Source organism: Squalius cephalus (genome assembly GCF_949319135.1).
Source record: "Squalius cephalus genome assembly, chromosome: 18".
In the NCBI taxonomy this organism is placed as follows: Eukaryota; Metazoa; Chordata; class Actinopteri; order Cypriniformes; family Leuciscidae; genus Squalius; species Squalius cephalus.
The window spans coordinates 15528822-15550921 of record NC_137139.1 but is presented as its reverse complement, the minus strand read 5'-3'; the positions used below and the strand labels follow the sequence as shown (position 1 = coordinate 15550921).

The 22100-nt window shown below is 40.5% G+C and overlaps 1 protein-coding gene across 2 annotated transcripts in view; it reads right to left on the bottom strand.

The window, feature by feature from the left end:
* Positions 1-2971: 2971 nt before the first annotated feature.
* mtcl2 (microtubule crosslinking factor 2) overlaps positions 2972-22100 on the bottom strand; it is a 45279-nt gene continuing 26150 nt past the window's right edge. The window contains exons 4-14 of one of the 2 annotated variants that reach the window (XM_079849449.1): positions 21052-21114; positions 19073-20386; positions 16619-16747; positions 11373-11486; positions 11060-11290; positions 9649-9795; positions 9358-9528; positions 6431-6691; positions 5117-5187; positions 3577-5029; positions 2972-3462 (exon numbers count right to left, since the gene is read on the bottom strand). In XM_079849449.1, the coding sequence (XP_079705575.1) occupies positions 3310-3462; positions 3577-5029; positions 5117-5187; positions 6431-6691; positions 9358-9528; positions 9649-9795; positions 11060-11290; positions 11373-11486; positions 16619-16747; positions 19073-20386; positions 21052-21114 (4107 nt within the window). In that variant the 3' untranslated portion in view covers positions 2972-3309. The remainder of the gene's footprint in view (positions 3463-3576; positions 5030-5116; positions 5188-6430; positions 6692-9357; positions 9529-9648; positions 9796-11059; positions 11291-11372; positions 11487-16618; positions 16748-19072; positions 20387-21051; positions 21115-22100) is intronic. The other variant, XM_079849450.1, reaches the window with a different exon arrangement.

Here is a 22100-nt window from a genome sequence, read left to right as displayed (position 1 = left end):
TTAGAGAGCTGCTCCCATGAAAACAACTCCTTTAAATCTAAAACCACCAACCACATGACCTTTTAAACTTCTGTCAATGGTTTAAGAATAGCTATAAAAGTGTCTAATTGGCATCATTTACATTCTTCTGCTAAATTTGGGGAAATTTCAAACCATCAGTGGGGTTTGATGTAAGACTTCAGCATTGGATAAATTGACTGTGGGAGCACTCAAACGTAAAGCTCCTAAACTAAGGTCATTCCCCCTGTTTTTTCAGAGATCATGTGACCAGACTCAGAAGCGTGAATACCAAGACTAAATGGTTAAGGGACACTTGAAGGGACAGTACACCGTTTGTCTGATATGTATAAGTGAGCAAAGCCACAACATCAGACTCAATTCAGGAAACATTCAAACAGGTTAAAATGGCTTATAAAGAAAGGACGGACTGATTACATTTGCAGATTTTACTCGTAAATATCCTCAAACTGCATTTTGGCTTCTGTAATCAATTACAATATACACAATAGATTGAATTTGCACTTCATTTAACTTTATGAATACAGACTTAGTCATTTTTTTCCTTTTTAAGAAACAGAGGGGTTCAGTAGCTAACAGCAGTCTTCTGAAAACATCTATTATTTCATCGCCATCAGTAGATGGTTCCTCAAAAACATCCTTCTAACAGATATATTGTTGCTTTAATTTTAAAAAGGCACTCTAGTGACCTTCAAAATAAAACATGAATGGGTTCAATGTAATATAAGATACAGTTTTGAGTTAAGAGGTAGCTGTGGGACATATGGCAAGGCTGTGACAGATAAAGAGGTGACACTTTCTAGGATATAATAGGCTGGGTTTTTGTTTTTTTGTTTTTTGTTTTTCCAGACACTGAAAAATTGAGAAATGGCCGATTTATAAAGAGAGCGGAATCAACAATTGGTATGGCTTGAGAAATGCATACAAAAAATGTTTCCTCTAATGTTCTGTCATCAAAGCTAAGAAAAGCACCAGCAAAAAGGACTAAACTTCAGTTTCTGCAGCACCACTCCAACTGGAGATTTGAAAAAAGAAAAGAAAAAAACCTTACAAAGCGGACTTGACTCGGATGCAGGAGCTGCTACAGGGAGGCACACACTCACTCGCACACATTACAGTAACTGCATAGCTACATGGACAAATGGTCAGATTATGGATTATAGTTTGGGATTATCTGATAAAATCTCACTAATCTCAAAATCTCTCTATGGCCAATTAATTAGCATTCAATGTTTCAGTCTTAAACATGTCTGTTTATAAATGTGATGTATGCATAATTAGTATTTTGTGAGGCTTTCAAATGTGTTCTGTAAAATAGGATTACGGGTTTTAGTCAGGGTAGACGACATTCGATTTGGCATGATTGAGGCTGAAAGGGATTGACGTACACTCTGGCTCTGTCCCAAGTGAAACAATGGGGTGTATAGCAGGGATGGGCAATTTTGGTCCTGAAGAGTTGCTGTCCTGAAGTGTTTATCTCCGACCCTGATCAAACACACCTGAACAAGCCAATGTCTTCAGGATTACTTAGGATACAGGCAGATTATTACTATTATTATTTTCAGGTCTGGAGCTAAACTCTGCAGGATAGCAGCACTCCAGGGCCGGCGTTGCCCATCCCTGGTGTATAGAATATCCCATTTGTCATTTTAGGTTTCAGAAGGGTGCTCACAAGCACCCCCTTTAGGCCACTATGCACCTTTTTGCTGAGCCAGCATTGATGCAGACCCAACAGTCTAGTCAGCATTAGTTCAACAACCTTTTGAATCAGAAGACCGCAAGGACTTAGAATGATATTTAAAACAAAGTTCAGTAGATTTAAGATTAACATCTAATTTTCCAACACACCCAATGGTAAAATCTATTAAACTGACTATACTTATATCCCTCATAGTCTGGTTTCATTCACATCAAATTAAAATTGGCGTTTACCCTAACTAGGGTCCATTAGGTTTATTTCAGCATGTTGATGGAGGATGGCGAGGTAGACAGTGAAAATAAAGAAGAGGATTGCAGAAGATACACCCAGCAACAGTCTTCCGTAGGAGCAGGGTGCGATAATAAAATGTATAATAAAAATGACCATTACACTTTAAAATTCATGAGGACATCATAGCCAAGGAATGGAGATTTACATGTTAGTACTCTAATGTTCAAACACTTATACAGTACAAAGTACCAAAGAAAACAAAATAACTGCTATCCTCCTACTCTACCACTACCAACGTGCTCTTCGTAGACATCTTCAGACAGCATAATAAGAATATCAAGTTTTAAATGGGACAGATTCATAATGCAATATGGTGAATCATATCATCCAGTCCTTTTTTAGAGAAACCCAGGGGTAGATTCCGAGTTTCATATTTTGGCTGGTTTGAAAATGGAACATGGTCCCAAGTAGTTGCAGAGTTTATAAAGTGGTTGAAACAAGCTTTGCTGTTTGATGATTGTCTGTAGAGAACATGAACATAAAACCAAATTGAGACCATGTTGGTTTAAGGTGGCAACACTTTCCAGGAAGAAACTTTCTTCTTAACCATCAAAGACAAAAGTGGTCCCTTGTAGACTTGAAAAAGGTAAGTTGTATATCCATCAATTGCTGGTTATGGGACAAATTTACAGCTACTCGAAGCAATGCTATTTGTGGGCGAGAGTAAGGGCCACTGGGCAGTTGTGATGAGAAGTTTTACTCTTACTGAAGGCCATGTTGAGGTTGTTGGTTTGTGTAGGTCAACTGCATGCTTTATGTTTACTTGATATCTACATGAAATTCATTAAGACCTGGTGTGGTCAACACCGAACTTGGGTTCGGATTACTCAAGTTCTCCCATGGGGATAGAAATGGCTGGCTAAGCTGTCCTGTTGGCTGGATAAAGAACAGAAGAATGGCTGAGTTTAAGGAGAGGTCTGACTGAATGATTGTGGAATGGTGGAATTCAAAGTCAGGACTGGCTGGTTTACACTGGAATGACGGACTATGACGGAAATCTTGACAGTGGAATGGTGGACCTAAAAGGAGGTCTACTTTCTCCCCTTCCTTGGCATTAAAGTGTGCTGGTTACACTGAGGTCTGGTTTGGAAACTCTCCAGATGCAGGAATTCTCCAAGGTCCCATTGTTGTAACCCTGAAGTTTTTTTATTTAAGATAGGAAGTATGTGTGTTTGTTTAAGGGTGTGTCGTTGTGTATTGGTGTATGTGGCAGTGGATTTGTGTGGCAGTTTGTGGTGTGAGTGTTGATAGTTGTTTATTTTGTAGTTTTTGGGAAGCGTCAGAAGAGGCCACCCTCATCCTCACTCATTACTGGTATCGAATCGTTCTTCAGTTCCCATGGTTGACTCTTGCACTCGATGCTTGCACTGGCCATGGGAATGTCGTGTGGTGGAGCGGGAGTGGCGGGCAAAACAGGAAGTGACGTTTTGTGAGTTGCAGTCACAAACTGAATCCTGCAACAACAAAAAAAGGACTCAAAAGTTAAGATATTTACTTGATTCAGGGTTTATGCTTTGGAGGAAGAGGGAGTTTGTCTAACACAATTAGTTGTTCATGATTAAACTCACCTCCAAGGTACTAGAGCTTGTGCTCATTGCATCCTTTCCGGTGGCTACCAACTCGTCTCTTTGTGTTTTCATAAACCTCTTGTTGACGATCTTCGTGATATTGTCTGTGCCAATCAAGGCTCCAGGTAGGTATTCAGGCTTCGGTTCGTCCATCGTGCCCACTGGCGTAGTCCTGCCGCAAACATTTGAAAGAAACTCCTGGACCATGCCATACTTCTGAGATCCCGCTTCTCCCAGACCGATACCTATGCTAGGACAGGAGGGTTTTCCAGCGGCTTGTCTCCCTGGGCATTGATCTGCTTTCCATAATGATTCAACACTTCCGGAGTGTTCCACCACACTGAACAGACTGGTCAAGCCATCATTTAGGCCGCTAAGCACTGGGCTGTCACGTGTGGTGGTGGAACGTGCCCAGGCAGAACCGATCTGAGATCCACTACGGTTATGCAAATTCCAGACACTGCGATCCCTTGAGGATGTTGAGGAGGTCTCGAGTTTAGAGGAGGAGGTGGAAACCCTGCGGGTGAGCTTAGGTGAGCCATATTTTGGTGAGCAACAGGGTCTATCTATGCGACTGTGCACTTTATCCAGAGATGAAGAGATCTGTCGAGAGCGTGCAGATGCAAGTGAGGTGGATGGACGAGGAGACCATGTTTTCCCTTGTAGGCCTCTAGTAGTTGAAATGGGGCCATCAGTTTGTAGGCCAATGCTGACAAACTGTGCTGTCTGTGTTCCTGTACTAGAAACACCAACTGTCTGGCTCCCAGAATCTTTGCTGCACTTCCTCTCCAGGGAACTGGAACGAATGGCCTGTCGTACACAGTTTGTCATCTCCTTCATGTCATCGCTAAGGTTGCCTGAAATCTCCAGTCCATGGAAAGGTGCAGAACCTCCTGTCCGTCCTTCAAGCAGGTCTCTATGCTGCTGTGAAAGTGAGCTCAACCACTGCTCATAAGCGGATGAGGAAGTGGTGGATAAAGGTACAGACACAGCAGTCTGACCTGATGGATCTATCATGGCTGCATCCCTAGATGATAGTCCTTGCTGGGGATCCTGGTGGGCCTTTTCTTTGACTGGCCTCCTCTCCATTCTCCGCACTGTTGGAGGGCTGTAATAGATACGAATGCCTGTCTTATCTGGAGCGGTGTAGCTTCTCTGGATGTACTCCTTGCTCAGCTCCAGTCCTGGGAAGCTGCTGTTCGAGTTGGTGCTTGGGCAGTCCCATGTCTTAAACTGGTCATGCTTTTCCAATATTGCTGAATCACTGGTCAGGTACTTCCAGTTCTTTTTGTTGAGATCACTTAAGTCAGTGCAAGCTAGAATGGAGGCCGGAGCAGTAGATTGGTGCTGTGCACCATTGCACTCTTTTACTCCACTGACCATGTGACCAGGAAGGAACAGACTGGTGTCCAGCAGACTCTTAAATTCAGAGAGTGCAGAAACTGATTTGGTCCTGTGACAAGAGAATGGAGATTATCATAAAACAATCACGTCTGATTAAAATGGGGATGCAATTTAGACCTTATGGCAGTCATTTTACCTCTGCAGTGCTGAACTGCTCGTGGCTACATCTGCTAAGGTTTCCTTCTCAGACATTTTATCATGAAGAGACTGAAAAAGAAATGATCTATTTTAGTTAAGTTTTACAGCATGCCATGGTCACCCCCCCCCGCCACAGTACTCTCATTCATTCATGTGGTATTACTGAGTCAGTCGAAATTCTCTTTAGGAAATGAGGTCATTCAAAACAGCTTGTTTCCTCTGTGGGGGTAATGATAGTGGTGTGGTTCATCAAGTCTATTTAAATGACCCAATTTCTCTCAATGAGGCATGTTATTAGACTTTTCTCATTCAAGATCTCATATGAAACAAAGAAATTAGAGCACAGAGCTTGATTGCCACAAAGAGGCAGAGAGTGAAAGAAGGGGGGGGGAACTATACATGTATAGTCTCATCTCTTTTTCCAGCCTTACTTACAGTCTGGTTAGTGCAGACACACTGACCGCACTGTTTCAGGCTTCTTTCCAATTGGACAGCACAAGCTGTGCACAGCCACATGGATTTTCTTAATTCTCTCGTAACTCAAAATGTTCTTTCTTTAAATATATATAAACTGCTGGAAACTGCTTCTGTCACCAAAACAAATTCCTTGTGTGTGCAAACATATTTGACAATAAAGCTTCTGATTCTGATATGCAAAACCAGCAATTCCAGCTGCAAGTGATGCAACACACAGGGAGTGAGCATGCCGGCGCTCTGTGGAAATGTTTAGAGATACTGTCATATCCTCCCATTATGTGAGGGGAGCCCTGAGTCAGTGAAGGAAGTGTGGGGATGAACAATGTGCAAAATATGTCATAATGACATTCTCACAGACCTATATAAAACAGATTAAAAGGACTCAGAAAAACATGAAAGCAGGGGAACAAGCTTTGGTAATACAAAACAAAGCTTCCCAGGCCTTTAATTCACTTGAAACTTGACCATAAAAGTTATTGTTCACCCAAAAATAAAAATTCTGTCATCATTTCCTCACCCTCATGTAGTTCAAAACCCAAATAAGTTTCTTCTGTGGAGCACAAAAGGAGAAATTCTGAAAAAGCTGATGCTTTCAGAATTTCACCTTTTGTTTAATTGAAGAATTTTCAAAAACGTACTGAAGACTTTTATTCAACTCTTTTTGGTGTTTTTGTGTCCCCTGAAACTTGAAAGTGACCAGCACAATCATAATTTCTTTTCTTTTTTCATTCCACGGAAAAAGCAAGTCATACAGGTTTGGAATGAAGCGAAGGAGAAAAAAACATGACAGAATTGTAATTTTTCAGTGAACAAATCCTTTCACATGACATCTGACCTGTGCGCCTTTGCTCTGGGAATCCCGTATACGTTGTTCCCATTGGCTTCTTTCCTGGTTGAAGTGCTCCAAAAGCTCTAGCCTCTCTCGGCTCCAGTTCTTCTCACTAATCTGCAGTTGTTTGGTGAGGTCCATCACGGCAGCGTAAGAGTCCGCCAATAAGTGTTGATGCTCCTCTCGCTCCTTCTTTAGCGCCCCCTTGAGGTCTGGAGAGTCCTTTTCACTCCCAGCCACAGATGGCTTCCCTATCTTACCCTCCAGCTGATTACAAAGATAAAGTACAAAATAAGAGACTGAGATAAAAAGAGGATACTTGATGTTTCAGAACCAGAAGAGTAACCATAGAAACCGCCCAATAATACACACCCAAGCATTTGCTGACAGCAGCACCATTCAGACATCATGATATTTTATAGATATTATTTGCCCAATACCATTAAATATTCAAATCAAAGTGCAATTATCTATGCTTGATTGAAAAAAGCAATAACTACATTTATTATTAAGAATAATTAAAATAGACAATTATTTTTCCAGGTAATATATTTTATTAACGGCAGGTTGTTTACGGTTAACAACATGAGTTGTATCAACCCTATATATTGCATTGGCAGTTTTACAACAGCTTCAAATGTGACTCATCCAATTAGACTGTTATGATATTTGGTTATATTTTTATTATGTTTCGTACAATAGTAATTATGAAGTCGGCACCCATTTATCATATTTTGAATTCCTTCTGCTCTCTCAGTTGGAGCCGCAAATCTTTAGAAATCATAAACTGCATGAGCGTATGCTAGTCAGATTATTAAAACGCAGCCTGCTGGGAACTCATCAGACAATCAGTGACTAGCTTCTCATGGTAATAATGCCTAATGAGTTTTGCTTTTGATGGCAATAAGAGGTTAATGGGTTAATGTGGTTTATTAAAGAGGACGAAAGATATTTGTTCCAGATACCTTCTCATAAACCCAAATGATTATGAAAAAGAAAAATTGTCCAGAAATTCTTTTGTTTCTATCAGACTATTGATGTGGCTTTGCAGATTATTTATTTTATTCACTTTTGAATCGCATGATAAATTAACAATTGTGCAGCATCTTAATATTAAACCATGTATAAATTAATAAGACACGATGTGCAGCATCAACAGAAGACTTCATAGCATTATACTTACAGCATTAATGATATCAATAACCTTTCTTGTTAATACAGTGATAAATCATTTTCTGTGACAGGTTGTTATTATTGCCACAGAGATCACAGCTAATACTAGAGTGTCAAGTCCCACCTCTTCCATTCCTCCCTTTATCGCTTGGCTTATTCTCTAAACCACAGTCTTAGAAAAACAAAGGAAGTTCAGTCAGATAAAAAGGAGGAGTGGCAGGGAGAAAAGGAGCTCTGTAATATCGACCTATCAGAGCGGTAATGGTGAAAGGGGCGGTCTAGTGTCATTAGGTTCTCTGGAGAGCATAGGGCTATTGCTTTAGGTGCTTGTGTATACTTCTTTTTTTCTGCTGTAACCTTTACAACAATGAAGGGAGGAGAGTGCGTATTTTAGCTAATCTAAACACAACTGATTGCATGCCCCGGATCTCTACGCACTGTTTAAGACATCTACAGAGTACACACACCTGACTGACTGCAGTACAATTTCTGCTCCATTAGCAGCACCAAACATAATGATTATCCAAACACTCCTCATGTCTTCTGATGTCTATTTTTTTGAGTAGTCTAAAATGCATGTGCCACTGTATTATGGGTACCCGCTCTTTAAAAATTTGCATTGTTATCTGTATTTTAACATTGAAAGATTCCACACCATCAACTTTAAGGCAGAACGTATAGTGAATACACAAAAGCAGCAGCAAGCCAGTGTTTTCCAATCATAAAACATATTTATTCTAGGACATTGAATGGCTTTCCTGAGGTAAATGTAACGTTGCGTGACACAGTCATGTAAATTGTCACAGTCAGACACAGTCAAAACGTGCCATCAGAGAAGCGCTAATTAAACATCACCGTTTCAGTCAGTGATTTAGGCCCTCTAAAACGGTTTCGGCCAAAACCGAAAATTTATTTGACCATATAGTAGTGCATCACTAGCCTACTTTATTTCTTATTTGTTTCTCATCTTTAGCCTCTGTGTTTATCAGACTGATCCACTAACTGTGTCTTAAATCCTGTTCCTCCCCGAGCCCATTAATTAAGCCATTAAGAAGACTGCAGTCATGAATGTGTCTCAGTGCAGAGATATTAAACTCATCTTTCACCATCACGCCCTGCAACAAGCCTGTAAGCACACACTCCCTCTCACCCCCCCCCCCCCCATTGAAATGCCACATTGCTGATGACACACTGCAAACAGCTCTCCTCCCAAACTACTGGTGTATGTCTTAAACCAACAGATCAAATAAAAAAAATTACAGGTCATGTCCAGCATCCTTCAGCCTGTTTGACAGCAAACTGATCGCGAGAAATGTATCTGGCTTCAGTGTTCAGAATGAATCTCCCAAGAGGAATTACTGTAATCTGTGTATGTTAAATCAATGACTATAGCCCTGAGTGTAGGAGTAAAATTACCCACTGAGATCAATGCTAAAGTAATTACTTTACACATGCAGTGCAAATTACCTATAAAATGATTCACCTCTATGGACTCTTTTAGATTTTATTGTGTTACAAGCCACAGTATATTTAACAGAATTTTAAGCCATAAGGCAGGGAAAAAACTCTATTTTCAGGCATTTCCTATGTTAAATGAGGACTATGTAAAATCTTGGCTCTTGAATTATGGAAAATATGTATACAAATTCCAATCAAGTGAGGCCAAGGTCCAACATTTGCCTAGTTTTTGTTTCAATTGTCTGACTGACGAATGTGTCCCCCATCTATCAGGACCGTCTTGAGCGGACACAGCTGCTCACCTGAGTGATAATGCTCTTGAGTTCCATCCGTTCCACTTCCCATGATGCTTTGGCACGGGCAAACTGCTGTGTTAACTCCTGTGAACTCTGACGCTCCTCGCGCAGCTCAGCGGTCAAATCCTGTAGCGCCACCTTCAGGTCCGACAGAGTACTGCCGAATCCGCTAGGCTGCTGGGGGAAACAGGAGATGGAAATTAATTCCATTTACATAGCCGTGAAGACTGGATTATAAGGACATCCAATCTAAAGTTGCAGAAGTAAGGTGTTCAGCCAATCTCTGCTTTCACCCACCTGTGGGCAGCTTTTCTCTGCCAGGCTGTGCTCTTTGGGTGTAGGGTTGAGTGGTTGCTCCTCAGCAGCAGACATCTTATTGTCTCCATAGTGGGAGGTCAGCCCATCTTCCTCAAGCAGGATACGGAGATCTTTGACACTGTTAACCTGGGAAAACACATCAGCATTTACTTCAATAATATTTACAAAGTACACTATCATTCAAAATGTTGGGGTCAGTAAGATTTCTTAAATGGTTTTATTATGCTCACAAAGGCTGCATTTGATTAATTGTTTTTATTTTAAAGGGGTGATGAACTGAGAAATCAAATTTTTCTTGAGCTTTTGACAAATAAGAGGTCATTATACTAAAAGAATATCCTGTAAGTTTCAGAACTGAAAACTTCCTTGTTAGTCCAATAAAAGCTTTTATTGGCACCAGGCACAGCGAACGACGGGTTTTTCAAACTGGGGATCTATGATGTCAAAGGGTATCAAACACCGCCTCCGCAGAAGAAGATCAACGCCTACTTCAACACTGCCTGTTTAGCCCCGCCCACCGATTCACGCATTACATGAAACTCATTATAATATGCAAAACTGTTATCCAATCATAGCAGTGGGCATTTACTTCCCAGTCTTCAATGCGGCACGCACATAAAAAAACGTGCGTTTCGGGAGCTAGGCTCAAAACCATCGTAGAAAATAGCCTATTACTTATTCATTTTGATGTTTTTGAATGTAAAAACCAAGCAAACGTCATAAGCTGACCTCAGACAACAATATAAAGGAGAATATAAAAAGCCAGTTCATGACTCCTTTAATATATAAAATGTAATTAATTCCTGTGATGTTAAAGCTGTGTTTTCAGCATCATTACTCCAGTCTTCAGTGTCACATGCTCCTTCAGAAATCATTCTAATATGATGATTTTATGTTCAAGAAACATTTCTGATTATTATCAATGTTGAAAACAGTTGTGCTGCTTAATATTTTTATGGATAACTTGTTTGAAGATTTTTTGATTCATAGAAAGTTCAAAAGAACAGCATCTATTTATTTTGTAACATTATTAATGTCTTTACTTGTTCAATTAAACGCATCCTTGCTGAATAAAAGTACTTATTTATTTCCACAAAAAAAAGTATTGACCCCAAACTTTTGAGTGTAGCTAAAGGACCATAAAACCACTTTTGAGTGCAAACCTGCACCTTATTCACTAACCAACCACAATCCAGTTGAACCCTTTTCCAAATGTGAATGAATTGTGTTGTGCTTATTGCGTTCAGACTTAGTAAGCATGTTCACATCAGTTCCCGATTTTCATTTCATTTCAACTCCTTCAGTGAATCAAGTGCTAAAACTATGCAAACAGTGTGTGTAAATACTTTTGGCACAATTCATTCTTGGTGAATTCCCCCTCAGCTCTCACCTCTAGGATATCCTTGCTCTCAGTGTCTAGTTTCTTGCCGAGTCTCCACTGTTTGAGGAGCCAGCGCAGCTTGAGGCTGATGAGGAGCAGGCTCTCTTTGAGCTGCTGTGACTCCTGCACCAGCAGGTTTCTCTCCTGACTCCACAGCTTCTGCTGCAGACGCGTCTGGAGGCTCAGGCTCTGTAGCTGGAAGTCTCTGAGGAGGAGGGCCTTCTGATGCTCTTCCTGAAGCTAGAAAGAGACATTAAAATGAGTCTACAACCAATCAAATTTTAGATGTTCAGTGTTTGAGAAACAATTAACATGTTTGCACCTGAGAGAGTTTATGTGTGTCGTTGTGGCGTGCATTTTTCTCCTGTGACAACGCTTCCTGCGCTCCCTGAGCCTTCTCTCTTGCCTCAGACAACAGAGTGTGCAGCTCACCAACCTGGAGAACAACATGAAAACAGAGAAAAGGAGAGAGGGATTGAAAGTAATTGGTAATTTCAGTGGTACAATGCCAAAATAATAACTGTCTTTATAACTACATCAATTTAGATTCAAATCTGTCTGACTTCAAGAGTGCAGAGAACACCGGAAATGGATTAGAAGTTCCTAAACTAGAAACTTTGATATTTGATATAGTTTTGATATTTTTCATCCCATTTCAAGTGCCACAACTATTTAAGTCAGCAACAGACATAGGGCTGTCGCGATAACCGCAATATCGCAGTAGTGCGCTACTGACAAGCCAACCGCAGAGGAATTCAAGTAACCGCAGCAACCGCGATATTCGCGTGTTTTCTTTTTTCATAAGGCTATACCCTTCTTGTTTTGAACTTCGTGCATGTGTATTGAATGTTTAAATGTTAAATAAGTTAATAATGATAATAAGACGTGGCGATCATGATTTTATCATGGTGATTTGTACAGAGGCTTCGTGGATTTGCACTTGCCTAAACAGACAGTGAAGAGAGTGATCGACTGAGCACGTGCGATTACCTGCGTCTGTTTTTGAGGTCAAGTCATATTCGTGAAAAGGTTGCCGTGTCCAAGGAAAGTTAAATATTTGTCCTGTCATCCTTTTAATGTTTAAAATAAAGGGTATTTACCATGAATGGCATCAGCGACAGCGCTGGTCAGCATCCACAGCGCGAGGAACTCGCGGGAAACAAAACTCAGTGAGTCACGCATTGCTGGTTAGCTGAGCCTTGAAAAGTGGAGCTCAAAGTTAAAAATAATTAACCTTGTTTCATTACTATCTTTTAATGAATCAATCAGCGTTTTTGAACGTGCTGTTGAATGAATGGTTTTATGACTCGCTCAAAGACAGTCCGTTGCCGTAACAACTGCGCACTGAGTGACAGGCTTTCAATGCACAGATACGCTGTTTAGATTCGGTTTATTGGTTACTGAAAATGTACTCGTTTTTGTGCATGCTGACCACATCGTGACACTTATTTATATAGCAACAAATAAATATAAATAAATCAAAATAAATTAATAAATGCGGTAAAACCGCATATCGCGCTATTGAGCCACTCAAAATTACCGCAAGGGAAAATCCTTCACCGCGACAGCACTAAACAGACATACATACAGTAGCCTATGCAGACGGATGTCTTTGGCTTTTTTATTTGTATAAATTAACTAAATGTTGTGTCACAATTTTGTCAAGTTAACAATAGACCAACTTTTAAAAGCAGTACCCAAGGACAAGTGTTGTGTTCGATTACACCTCAGTCGAGTCCGAGTCATACTAAACAATTCATTAAGTCAATTTTTGTTTTTTTTTAAACCTTAACTTGTAAAAAGCAACGTCAATTTTAAATGTAACAAAAGCAAACCTCTATTGCATTTTGATTTTTGATTTCATGCCATCTCATAATTGGTATCCTGCTCAGCAAACTTAAAGTCATGTAATGGAAGTTATGGTCAACTTGATTGTGACATTTCTGAGTGAAACGTCAGAAATGGGGCTTGACAAATACAGTGATATAAATGAATGAATTCAAGGCAGAGGTGGTAATAGGGGAACAGCCTATTGGGACCATGAAGAGCTGAAAATGCAGTGGTAAGGGGACAGGGCTGTATATAAAGTATCTACATGTATCAACATGTAATTTCCATAACTCAGGGCCATCTCAAAACCGTTTAATTTTTGAATGCATATATGCTTAAATTACATTATTGGAAGTTTATTGTATGGATCTATGTTTTCAAGTTGATGAATATTATGGCTATATACACGTGTCACACCTACATATAATTAATATATATTTAAATATTTACTATAGTAATAATTAGTATATAAAACTTTTTTGGTTGTTGTTGTTATTTCCCAGGTAAACTACAGCTTCCAAGATGTTAGAATTTCTGTCAGGACCGCTATCGTCAAATACGATTGACAATTAGCATACAGTTAGGATTGGCGGTATGGTTCTGTTCTGGGCAAGAACTCCCTGCGCATCCATGCAACCAAGTAGAAACAGAACAGAACCAACATGAATGTATTTCAGATATCATTATTTCAAGATTTTAAAGTACAAAATAATTCGAGAATTTATTCTGATTCAAAGGGAATCAGAATGCCAAATCCTGACTGACGAGAGGAGCTGGGGATGGAGGAGGGTAATAGCTCCTGAGAAACGTGATAGATGCTGATAATACTGAAGGAGCTTATATATGTATACAGTGATAGGCGTCGTATTCCTATAGGTAGACGCGGATCAGCTGAGAGTCAGCTGATGCGAGCTTGACTAACGTGACCCGCCAGAACTGACGCTACGCTTAATACTTATTTTCCTTTGAAACTGGAAGCTGCCGCCATGTTTTTGTTTTTTTAAATAATAATAATATCATTACAACAGCAAAAACTGATACTAGCCTAACTCTATCAAGACCTTGCATTCAACTCAGTAACATGCCTTGTGTAAAGCCCTCTAAAAAACACGTCCAATCTGGGTGAGGTGAGGAAACCAGTCTAAATATACAGGACTTTTTACAGAATTAAAAGTTTTGGGGAAAAAAGTGTTTTGCATCCCTAGACCATTTCTACTCATGGTCCAACAACAGTCCAACATTGAGCGAGCCCTCCCTAAAATTCGAAACATGAGACCAGAGCTTGATAACAAGATCTCAGTTTTTTCTTTTTCTTTGTGAAAACCACATTTGCCAGTTATGGAAATGCTGGGTGATGAATTGTTTGGGTGGAAACTGTTGATGGCTGGAGGTTTCTCTGCAGTGCTGCAAGGGCGTTTGGCACAGCGTGCAGGACACCAAATCACATAATGCATGCTTTCATGATTTAAAGCTTGGCATAATCGTGTCAATACTTTATACTGTCTTCAGTTTAAAGACTGCATATTTCTCAGGAGTTTGTACTGTATAAAGTCTTGTACAAATTAAACAGATCACTGGCCATCTAAACTGCACCAAACTGAACAGGGAAAAAAAATGAAGTAGGCCTTTAACGGGGGAAAATATAGTGTAATGTAAGAGCGTAGTGGGATTAAGGCAAAACTAAACCATGTTGGCAGCGAGAACTATATTTGCTTATATCTCTGCATGGGTGAACAAGTCTTGTTTTATTTATGGACGCAAGGGTGTTTTTATATTTTAACCACATAAACATTCTTTAGAGTCTATGAATGTCCCATTTAATAGACTTTGCTGTCTAGACTTTGCTGTTTAATAGACTTTGCTTAAAGGGATAGTTCAGGATTTTAGACATGAATCTCTATAGCTTCCCCATAAGCAGTGTGGTGCATTGACCATGACTTACCCCCGACAGCGTCCTGTGAGCCGAGCTCCGGTCCAGTTTTGGTCAAGATGAAATTAGTCCGCCAAGTTTGCTGGGGTCACGGCAATAAAGCTTTTTTCTTCTCAAATCAATATGTGTTCAAAAGAGTGATATATTTGCAGCACAAAACCGCTGTCTATGGAGAGGTCAGACCTCGTAATGGCTTGGCACTATTTTCTTCCCCGTCATATCACTGCGCGCTGCCGCTACCTACAGCCAGCTGGGAGCCGCGCACGTGTCACTTTGTTTACAGCTCGTAAAGAGAACGATAACATGTCTGACTACAGCAGCGACGATGACAACATTGACTTCGACACACAGCCAAAAGGATATCTTTACGAACCTGAATACACAGATGACGAGTTACGCCAGATGGAGTTAGAAAGGACAGAAAGAGAGAGGATGGACAGAGAAGTTGAACAAGTTGAAGCTGGAGCCACAGCTGCTGCAGTAGCTATGTTAGCTCGTTCGTGTAGCTGTTCTGAGCACGTAAACACTGCTGTAAACACTGCCAAACAACTGAAAAAGTGGTGTGCGCCTGCGCAGCTCGCAGCTGGCTGTAGGTAGCGGCAGCGCGCAGTGATATGACAGGGGAGAAAATAGTGCCAAGCCATTACGAGGTCTGACCTCTCCATAGACAACGTTTTAGTGACGCAAATATATCACTCTTTTGAACACATATTGATTTGAGAAGAAAAAAGCTTTATTGCCGTGACCCCAGCAATCTTGCCGGACTAATTTCATCTTGACCAAAACTGGACCGGAGCTCGGCTCACAGGACGCTGTCGGGGGTAAGTCATGGTCAATGCACCACACTGCTTATGGGGAAGCTATAGAGATTCATGTCTAAAATCCTGAACTATCCCTTTAAACCCTAATTTCCCAATTCCCCATGAACCTCAGATTTGAGTGACCAGTTCACAGCCTAAAGGTCCTTGCACAGTGAGTCCGAAAGTTTTGTGTGCGTTTTTTCGTATTCGTCATTCGGTGGCTCTGAATTGTCAAAACACCTCTAGATACCTCTAGATAATGCTTGCTACGGATACGAAAAACACAGAATATCGAACCCAATCCAAATGTCTTTTTAATGACGGACGAAAGTTTCGGAGGCAGTGTGTAAACGTGATTGACACAACATGAGGTTGTATTTATTTTTTAACGTGCGAAAATTTCGGACTCAGTGTTCAAGGACCTTAAGCCTTCATTGTAGCTTCTGAGATTTTGAAGTTTGCCAACCATCCAAAGAGAAACCGAGAGCACCATTCATGGATGTAATATTTCATTGAACTTGTTGCTCTGCATTCTGAAATTGCCTTGAGGCCCGTCCACAACAAGGATGATAACTATATCAATAACTATAAAGATATAGTTCTACAAATCATTCTAAATATAAAAGCATAGCAGAGTCCATAACGATAATGGCACAGAGAAACGATATTGTTGGAATCACTTCCAGAATGATTTTTTCCAGCTGATGAACGATAAAAACATTGACAGCCAATCAGACTCTATCCTGCTTTAAATAACTAGAACATTTAAAGTGGCAGACAACAAAACTGCAGTGCGCTTAGAATAAACAGAACAATATCGTCCGCGGGTGTGGATGCTAATATAGTTATCGTTCTTGGTGTGAACAGGCCTTTATCCATGAAAGATGCACAACATGCTGCCTCTGTTTTTGTCCAAAAGTGTTAGCTTATGTTTTGTAACAGAGCCATTGTGTGTACAATTGTAAAATGGTAGCAGAATTGAAATTTGTGTATGTTTTAGTGCCTCACCAGATCAGAGTTTGTTTCCTTTAAGTCAGATTCCTCATCTTTGTTGCTGTCTTTGTGGCTGTTGCTCTCCTCCTCTGCCTTGCACGGGTGAACTTTGACCTCACAGTCTGGCTGATCTCTAGAGTCAGGCTGTTGCATGCATGCATGGGCAAGTTAATGAAGGAAAACAAAAAAACAACAATAAAAGACGAGCGTGATAGAAGACAGACAAGATCAAGAAGAATATGATGAAGGAATAAAAAATGGTTATGTGTAGTGTGGGTATATAAGACAGTGATGCAAGGACAGAACAGACAAGTGAGAAATGAAACGAGAGAAGTTGCACAATGATACCTATAAAACATCACCAGCAAATTAAAAACTCACAAGACAATGAAAAGTATGTATAGGAAAAACAGTTTGGTCATTGTGGTATAAGACAAAATGGCAAAAAGAAACAAAACAACAAGGAGCGAAAGCATCATCTTTGGTTTGAGGAGGAGGAAACAGCAAATGGGGTAGAGGGAAACCAAAAAGAGGGAGAAGAAAAACAAAGAGAGAAATGTAGCATCGACCACAGGTCATGGTGCCCATGCAGTGAGGAAAAAGAGAGAGAGAAGGAGGGAGGGAAGAGTCTGGATTGGATCTCAAGAGTTGGGCCTCTAATGGAGCCTAAATAAATGCTTGTTAGATTAGAACTCAAATGAGTAAAAAAAAAAAAAAAAAGAAAAGAAATGTATCTCTTTTTTTTGCCCAATACAACAGTGTTATATTGGACCCCATTGACTTTCATTGTATGGACAAAAACATTATTCAAAATATCTTCTTTTATGTTCCACAGAAGAAAGAAAGTCATACAGGTTTGAACAACATGAGAGTAAATGAAGAGGCTAAGCTTTTATCTGTGATGGGAAATAACGGTAACACTTTATTTTGATGGTACCTTTTGAACATTATGTTGATTATTATAAGTAACTTTGCAACTACATGTCAGCTAACTCTCAGAGTATTAGTAAACTGTCTGCTTAATATCTGCTAGCTCTTTATTGTGATTGTCCTCCAACAGACATTCTACTGACTATAAGTAACTTTGAAAGTACATGTCAACTTATTCTGACCCTAACCCTACCAGTCAACTAATACTCGACTAACAATCTAATGAGAGTTAGTAGACATGTAGGTGCAACTGCTGCAACATTACTTTTAGTCAACAGAATGGGTTTAAGGGATCATCAAAATAAAGTGAAACCAAAACAACTATTAATATCAAAAATCATTATTTTGCTAACATAAATGGATTAGCCAACATGTGTCAGAATCCGCTCAAGGAGGGCCACTTTCCCTCAGAGTTTAGCACCAACCAGCTCCAAACACCTGCATGGAAGTTTCTAGTAGTCCTGAAGATCTTGATTAGCTGGTTCAGGTGTGTTCAATTAGTGTTGGAGCTAAACTCTTCAGGACAGTGGCCCTCCAGGTTGACATCCCTGGAAATAGTCTGATCAAAGATTTATTGGAAACAGCCACGTCCAAATTCTATAATACATTATTATACTAGTAAACAAACACACTTATACTATTGCATCTCATTTGAATCTAGACATAAAATACTTAGCCAGTGCCAAAAAAGCGGATTCTTTAACCAAAATGAAAACTTTCGCAACAAAACAGTTCTTATCACAATAATGATGATCTAACTCCATTAGAGGCCTAAATGCTATCCACTATGAAGCCTTATAATGCACCACAAGCATGCATTGTTATAGTGGTCGGTAGAGCTGCACGATTCTGGATAAATTGACAATCACAGACAGAGAATCTTCAAACAGAGATCAACAGAAAACTAAAAAAAACCTTTTGAATTAATGATTCAATGACTCAATCATAAATACTTTACATGTTTCATTACTGGATGAATCAGCATTTTTGAACAAATCTCTTGAATGAATGATTCAATCATCACACATACATTTTTTAACAGTCACTTGTCACCACAAGTTACTTTCAAATTTTTAACACTTCTGTAGACATCAGTGTTTAATCTGAACTATAAACTGTTATCCCAGTACTTCTGATAATATGAATATTTGTAACACAGAAATAACGATACTGTGTGGTTGAAAAGACTGTTTGTGAAGCTGTTTCATACCTACATGACAACTGCTCTCTCTTCGGTCAGGGGCAGCGTCAACACAGGTTTGAATGTTCCGCTGTGATTTTGTCAAAGGTTTAATAGACACAGGCGAATGAATCATTGTCATTTAGGAATGACATTGTGTGGGTGTTCGAATCGAGATCGCAATCTTTTAACGGTTAATCGTGCAGCTCTAGTGGTTGACAAACCTTTCTAAGGGAAAGGGCAATGTAAATACAACTCAATCTAATCAAGCAAAGCAAAAAAGAAAATTGCTGATAAAAAAAGACAAAACTCCAAGCAAAAAGGAAAGAATAAAGATGCAAGGGAGATTGGGCGTGTACCTTCTGTTGGGCCATGTTCTGGTTGAACTGAGCATCTGTAGGGCATGAGCAATTTGCTGCAGGGTCTTCCGCCTCAGACAGCAGGGGCATCAGGGACATCCCTTCCACACGCTCCCTCTCTGAGGGCTGCCCCAGGGCATCCACCCTCTCACTGAGGGCCTGTAGCTGAGCCTGGAGGGACTGCAGTCTGCCATGCAGGGCCTCCACCAGGGGCAGCGTGGAGCTCTGGGTCTGGCTCTTCTCCAGCAGATCCGCTTCCGCAGACTCATTTGTTGTAATCTTGCGATAGACAGCATCTGGTGTGACACTGGAGGGGTCGGGTGATGTTAGAAGCTGAATGGCTGAGGTAATGAGTTGCGCTTGGTCGCGGATAGCGAAAAGGTCTTTTATGCTGAGGCCCTGAGCAGTAGAAGTGTGACTTGGTACTGAAAATTTTGGATTCTTTTCCTCCAGAATATCGTTCTGCTCGTCGCCCACCGGGCCTTCGCGGTGCACCTGGCTGGGGACGCACTCAGCTGAGTCCCCTGCTTCAGCATCGGTTTCCAGCGCTGGACGTGCGGAACCCTGGTTGGAGGCCAAGTCACACCGTTGAAGGTTGGACAGAAGCACGCGGTTCTCATACTGGAGCTTCTTTACTTTGCCATTCAGCTCTGTGATCTGCAGCCTGGCAGCAAGCAGTTCTTTATGGGTGGCTTCGTTTAGACCGCATCCCTCATCTTCAGAAGCGCCAGGAATGATTTTGGGTGAATTGATGGTTGTGGACGGCGACAGCTCTATCTCATTGACAGGGGGGAGCTCGGATTTGTAGTGGTTGAGCTCGTTCATCAAGAGCTTGTTCTGCTCTTCCATTTCTATCAGAGACCGCCGCAGCAGATCCGCCTCTTCTTCCACAAACTGTAGATGGCGCTGTAGCTCCATCACATTCTCAGACGTGGAAAGCAGCAGGTGACCCCCGACTCCACCCATGAGCCCGACTCCGCCCGGGGAATCCTGGATCTTCATGTCGTCCATTTCAGCGCGAATGCCACGGTTCTCCACCTCCAACTCTACGATCCGTCGGCTTAGAAGGTTCGCCTCCTCTTCCACAAGTTTCAGGTGTACTTTGACCTCGGCCTCTCGGGTGTGAGGAGAGTCCGCGACCTCTTCGACAGTAAGTGAGGCATCAACCTCTCCGTACAAAGAGCGAAACTTTGACAATTCCTCCCTCATGGCCTCATTGTCTTTGACCATCTTGGTGAGTTTCTTGCACATGAGAGCTGACTCCTCTTTGGCGAAGTGAAGCTGGCACTTCAGGTCTGAACTGTCCTCTGGAGGCTGGAAAGAAACATTTGCAGAGACAAAAAAAAACTGTTCACTGCTACAATATTGAACAATACGCTGTCCATTTATACCCTGTTTCCACCACCAAGTCTTAGCCAAGTCAATGGCTAAGGTGGGGTAATGTCTTCACCACATTGGACTCACCAAACAATTACGACACACATTTGTCATGTTGCACAGTTACTCCAGACACCTTATTTTATTTATCCACCTGAATTTAGATTTTAAAAAAGTTGTCTACAAAGACTGTGGTGCCTCATGTTTTTTGGAGGCAGGTTATGTTGCAGTGGGAGAGATTATGAGAGAAGTTTGCAGAAAGCCCAGTATGATCCCTGCACCACTGCAGTGAAAAAGAGGTATAACAAGGGAATAAGGTTCTACATTTATAGCAAGAACAACTCAGGATCTTTGTTGTGATAAATGCATTATGACTGTTCAGTTATCACTATAGCACTATACAAAGACCACTTTGTAGAAGCTTGATCAAGAATGTAGACTACGACCTTGACGGTCTTAAGAAATAATAGAACAACGAAAGCTTTAAATCGATTGCACCTAAAGTTTGCTATGAATGCTGTACCTTACCAGTTCTCTTTCAGATCATTATAATGTCACAATAGAAGCAAAATAATGAATATTGTAGTATTAGTGTGTATTACCTGAGGCGATGCTTTTTTATCAGGTTTGTTGTTTGGTCTGGCACCTCTCTTCTTCTGAGAGTTCTAAAGGGGAAAAAAGCGATAAATTAATTAAAATATGTTACAACATGATTCACTCTTGTTATCCCCCTCCCAAGCCACTGTACATCTGCTCTGATATCACACCATCACTTCTATCTCCCACTCTGTGATATTTTCACTGGTAAATCATCATTTGGCAGGAAACCAGCATGAATTTAAACTGATACACATCCAAATGTGAGGTATTGCATTGTTTTTAAAAAACTACTCCACTGTAGGAAATGGAGATAGGAGGAGAAGAGAGAACCATCTATACATTTTAAAATGAATCGTTTAAATCGTGGATGCTGATTGGTTAATACAGGTTTTCAACAATGATAAAATACACATTCACAATATAAAACAGCCTCTTATACATTATTGCGTAAAATAATTAAAACAAAAATTAAAGGATCACTTCTAGTGTGATTTTCTCTAAAACCATGTAACTGCACCCATGTTTGTCTTCATTTAAAAAAAAAACAAAAAAAAAACACAGGAATGGATGAATACAGACTGCTGCGAAAAATCCAATTTTCACTTCCTGTCGTATGTGGGCTGACAGAATGGCACAGGTTAATGGAATCGCAGCTTTTAATGGTACTAAACTTCATTAAAATCAATATATTTGTGCTGAAAGAAAATGAAAGCATTGACTTAGTGTATCGACCATTTTTTTGTGCCACTGTTTTTTAATTTACTGCAGTTTGCTGAGTCTGTGGGAAAGAAGTCTGAACATAATGAGATTATAGCAACGTCATTTATCCCACCGCTAACTCGCATTGACACAAAAGCTGCACACATAAATGCTGTACAGTATGTACATACATGCTATGTGAGGGTTTTTTCCTCTGTCATCGACTCTTCCAGCACAAACACACTCCCTCACAGTCTGCTCTGGCGCTCCAAACAGCCATGATAAAATTCAATCTACTCTGAAATACTGAAGCAATTTTGCCTTTCTAATGCAATGGATGTGTGTCTATTTC